General features: G+C 34.4%; 1 protein-coding gene across 2 annotated transcripts in view; it reads right to left on the bottom strand.

Annotated features, from left to right (window-relative positions):
• Window positions 1-5461, bottom strand: part of LOC106462847 (probable nuclear hormone receptor HR3) — a 59376-nt gene that overhangs the window by 41170 nt on the left and 12745 nt on the right. The window contains exon 1 of one of the 2 annotated variants that reach the window (XM_022390242.1): window positions 213-412. The exons of the other annotated variant lie outside the window; for it this stretch is intronic. Coding sequence (XP_022245950.1) covers window positions 213-312 — 100 coding nt within the window. The 5' untranslated portion in view covers window positions 313-412. Of the gene's footprint in view, window positions 1-212; window positions 413-5461 lie in introns of those variants that run through there. 2 annotated transcript variants of the gene reach the window in all.

The following is a 5461-nucleotide window of genomic DNA, read 5'->3' on the forward strand; positions in this document are numbered from 1 at the left end:
ATACGTTGACGTCTAATACATATACAACAATTAGTAAGGTGTGGATTTCAGTCACATATACAACAATTAGTAAGGTGTGGATTTCAGTCACATATACAACAATTAGTAAGGTGTGGATTTCAGTCAAAATTCCTTCCATTCTATTACACCAAATTCCATTTAACTTTAACTCAACAGGTTATCATTAAACCATGGACATTACGAGTACCAACCTTTCTCCTGAGTATAAAGTGTTGCTGCATGCCAAAGTATAGGATCATGGAGGGAATGAGGACCAGGGTTCGAAACGCGACAATGTTGTGTCCATACCATGTTTACAAATGACGTTCTTACCGTACGTCAAAATATGATAAAAAATACTCCACACTAAGATACGTGAAATTTGCTTTTCAAAGGTCATACTGTTAACATTGTGACATGGTATCCATTCTTTTATACACCAGTCGAACGAATAGCAACAAGTACACGCATCTGGGTTCCCTCCCCAGCCAATCAGGGACAGAAACGAAGCCTTGAGAGTGTACACACATTAGTGTACTACACACCATTCGCGCGTCTGTCAAGAAAAAGAAAACAGTAATGATTTATAAACACATCTTGTTGATAACACAACAAAATGGCGTTATGGAGAAAGTGTATATTTTTTTATTCTCTTCACAACTGGGACATGGTCACACTCTAGACGGTTTACAAAGACAAATATTAAAAACAAGCCTACCAGCAGGCCTCTTTACCTAATTACATAATACTGGCTGAGTAAGTTTCCCAAATATTTGCAGTCAATAAACACAGAGAAAACATTTTGTGTCCTTGAGTTTATCCTCAACACATTTCGAGTTTACTAACACTATTACTCTTATCAACAGGAAGAGCAGAAAAACAACTCGTACAATTATTGCACCGACCCACAAATCACGTGATCATCTGGCCTTCGTATACAACAAAATAAAGCAAACAATTATGTACAGTACCTCGTACAGTAATATACCATATACAATACCACAAGCATTTTTACAACACTCATTTCAAGCAAGCAGCGTAAAAAATTCAGCTTAAATGCGAATGTTTGGCGTAGTAAAATATGGAAATAATACTTTAACACATGATAGCGTACAAAACCATTGACAGTTAAAACGTTGCTTTAAAATATATAAACTAAAATAGTAAACATTTTCTGAGACTTGGTTGTTTATCGTTAAGCACAAAGAATACAATGGATTATCTGTGCTGTGACCAGCACGGGTATCGAAACTCGGTTTCTAGCGCTGTACTCCTTAGGGTTTTTCTTACAAACTATCGGTATATAGCTTATAAAACGATGATGCCCCTTTAATTTACGACCAACTAGAACTAATATCCAACACACACAAACTTTTTTATCATACATTCCGTTAAAGAAAGGTGTTTTTACCAGCAAATATAAGATTTATAGTTGTTCATCATATGTTTATGCACTGAAAACATTTTTCGAACGTCCACAATTTTCCCACATTAAAACACGAAATAATTACTTTAATTCTCTGCGTTATTTCACTTAACAACCAATAAGTGTTTAGAATACATTTTTTATTTTATTTCAAGTCTGCTTAACGAAGGCACAAACAAGTAAATGTATCCTATAACAAGGGTTTGTTTGTTTGTTTTTGAATTTCGCGCAAAGCTACACGAAGGCTATCTGCGCTAGCCGTCCCTAATTTAGCAGTGTAAGACTAGAGGGAAGGCAGCTACTCTTTTTACCAACGAATAGTGGGATTGACCGTCACTATATAACGCCCCACGGCTGAAAGGGCGAGCATGTTTGGAGGGACGGGGACCTATAACAAGGGACTCAACGTTTCATCACCAGAATCCAGACGAACAGTTCGCAAGCTATACTTTACTATTTCTTTACTGTCATTTTAATTGTTAGTATTGGTTAGCATGTTCAATATATGTAATTTTATTATTTTCTGGTTTAATTTTTATTATTATACTTTCATTATACAGAATATTTTGTGTTGTTAGCTTAATATGTGGATCTAGGATTAATCTGAGTCTCTTAAAGTGGCCAAACCTTGTGAAATATTATTGGGTTTACGGCCGAAAATATCGTTAACAACGAGGGTACCCAGCTGATAAAACAATACATTTAAATTTTTATAAATAAGAAGGTATATATTTAATTAACTATACTCGTTACCAAATTAATTTTTAGTTTCGTTTTGCTCTGATTGGAGGTTAATAAGGATATATTAACCAAAATTTTAAGAAAGTATATTAACAATAACAACAACATTTAACACTGATTAACTGTAATGAGCAGTTGTTTGTATTGTTAGAAGCTATGATTTTTTGTTATTTTTAATTTATATGTTTGTATTAATGTCGATTAGACGTCATAAAAGGAATGCACTGCTCAACGTCTGAATTTTTTTCTTGAAATTTGAATTAATCTGAATGATACAGAATTCGAGTTAGACGAGGTTTTTGATTGGTTAATGAGTCTCTCACGGATTAAGTACTGGGTCTGCCACTTAGCGCTGAAAATGTCAGGTTCATCTTTTTAGCGGACTAGTAGAAATACGAGATGCTCCGTAGATACGAGAAAGTTAGCAGGTGGGATTTCTATTGATACAATATTTATTCATAAAGTTAGGCCTATTTTTAGTTTGTTTGTAATTAAGCACAGAGCTTAATTGAGCTATCTGCGCTCTGACCTCCACGGGTATCGAAACCCGGATTATAGCGTTGTAAGTCCGCAGACATACCGCTGTACCACTGGAGGGGGGGCGGCTATCTTTAGTTACACGAAAGTTTTAGTTGAAGGAATAAAACGCTTTCGCTATCATCAAATAGACTGAACTTTGCATTCTTATTTTTATCGACAAATCAGAAAGAGCCCGCCCAATACGGTCACAGATTTAACAGTGTCTAATTAACACGGGAAGAACAGTGACAAAACAAATACATTGTTTTCAAAGCAACACCTAAGCTCACTTTAAGAATACTAAATATTATTGAAGAAAAGTATAACCACAATTATTAGTCTAATAATATTGCTATTTTGTAATAGTCTTGTCAGGAAAATGTCAAAATGTCTACCATTGGCTTATTTTATTCTAGCTAAAAACATATTATCTTACTCGTTAAACGTTAAACCAACGGCGATGACTCATTTATTATGCGTGTTTGCTATCTATTGTGATGTAAAAAAAAAAAACATTTGTAGACGTTTCACGCCCCCTCTCAACTCTCAGATATATACAAATGAATAAAACTGACATAATCACACTGCGGAGGAGACAAACAGGACACTTGTTCTGTAAAACTAAAACACTTTTTAAAAACAAAAAAAAACACTATGAAAAACAACTGAACAAAAGAGTCCATAAAATAAGTTCATCTGAGAAAAGAAAACGTTTTTTTTTCTTTAATTTTGTAATAGTACACAGAAGATAATTGGTCAAATGTGTGACTTAATATGAATGAGCCAGTGCAATCCCGTGTTTTAATGTCGTTATAAACACCCAAACTCAATTAGTATCATTAAGGATTTTTGAAAACTGCCTCTGAAAATCATTACTAGTATTACGATTTATTAATACTCATGAATGTTTTAAAAATAACAGTAGCTTTAGTGACCAAGTTTTACCAGATTGTAACCGACTCTTTATTTGCCGCTGTTCCTTTGTCACGAATGTTTTTTTTTTGTTGTTGTTTAGGCTTACTTTTACTCACTCACGTCTGACAATTTTTGTTTGTAGAACAAGGCCGCTTAATGGGCTATTTATAGTTGCCAATCGGAGAGCTCGAACCCTGAATTTTAGCATTCTAAGCCATCGATCTTATTACTAAGATCCTCCGGTGGGTTAACGGTAAGTTTATGGACTTACAACGCAAAAATCCGAGGGCCGATTCCCCGCGGTGGTCTCAGCAGATAGCCCAATATGGCTTTGGACTAAAACAAATAACAAATAGCTTATCGCTTAGCCATCGGTGGTGGTGGTGAAGATAGATTCTTACATTATGAAAATCTGTAGTTATTTTCACATCAGTGTGTTTCTATGGTTTTCATAAAACGTACATCTATATGAATCTAAGTTTAAAATCCTAGGGCCAAATATTTCGGTGGCGACTGTCGCCTTCCCCACTGAAGTAAAAAGGTGAGAACTATCATCGAAGCGTAAAGCACAACTTTAAGTTCCAGAAATTTCTTTCCTCTTTTGAGATCCAAGAGTCTAATGTACTTGGATATATTTCTTGAATATTTTATAGCCCTAATTGTTGCGAATAATGCTTACAATATACGCTAAACGAACAACATTCGCCCCATAGCAAACCAGGTAAGAAAAGCTCATTAGTATCATGCCCACCTCTAGAAACGCCGTTCGAAAAACAGATAGCAAAATGAGTCATCAACCATCTTATGATGTCACACTATTGAGCCTTCATATTTCCTTCAAAAACAATTATTCGACACCAACATAACAGCAGGTAGGGTGTGCGAAGAGAATGCTCCTGGTTGACACCTTAAATTCCCGCCATGTTGTTTATAAAATAATTTGTAACAAGAGAACGTAGCTTTGAATGTTTCCAAGTGGCTTTGTTGTAATTCAACCTCTCTATTGGTTTGAATACATTAATGTACCATCAAGTTGCTATAAATTAGTGTGAATATTTTAAAGTCCTATAAAACCCCAACGCATTTTTATGTAATATAACATGTTCATATTGATATTATAAACAATGAACCGGTTGGGAACCTTGACATTCACTTTGAGGCAAGTGGGGTGAGAGGAGGGAGGAGCTTAAGTTAATCTGGTCGTTGAGGACTTTGTCAGGATTCGTTTTTAAACTTCTATTTATTTCTAAGATTTGCAGATTATTTAATTTTTACCGTTTTTTTTTCTTTCACAGAAATTTAAAATTTTGTAGTTTTTGTTTCAGGGATGAAATTGACGTTGTTTCCATAAGATGGGATGAAATTGACGCTTAGTTTCCATAAGATGGGATGAAATTGATGTTTAGTTTCCATAAGATGAGATGAAATTGACGCTTAGTTTCCATAAGATTGGAAGTAAAAGTTGAGTCTAATTTTCACAGTTTCCAGCTTCTTTAATGTTCTTTAACTCATGATTTTATGGAAAGTCCTGTCTGACCTATATATACACACACTATCTCTGTCTTTAATGTCTTTAAACGTTAATTGGTAAACAATATCGTTTGTATTTCTTGATTTTGTCTTTGTTGTTACACAACATTTTGACCAATTTCTTTCTACAGTCTATAGATTTCTTTGTTCAGTGTGTTATATATTTTGTGAGATTGTTTTCCAATGTAGCTTATCTTATACTATTTCTTTCTGTTTTTGTTGTTATATGATATATTTATACCTGCTTACAAGTTATTTCACTCTGAATCTGACGAAGGCCTTTACTGGCTTATCTTATACTATTTCTTTCTGTCTTTGTTGTTATATGAT

Source organism: Limulus polyphemus, unplaced genomic scaffold, assembly GCF_000517525.1.
Source record: "Limulus polyphemus unplaced genomic scaffold, Limulus_polyphemus-2.1.2 Scaffold1267, whole genome shotgun sequence".
In the NCBI taxonomy this organism is placed as follows: domain Eukaryota; kingdom Metazoa; phylum Arthropoda; class Merostomata; order Xiphosura; family Limulidae; genus Limulus; species Limulus polyphemus.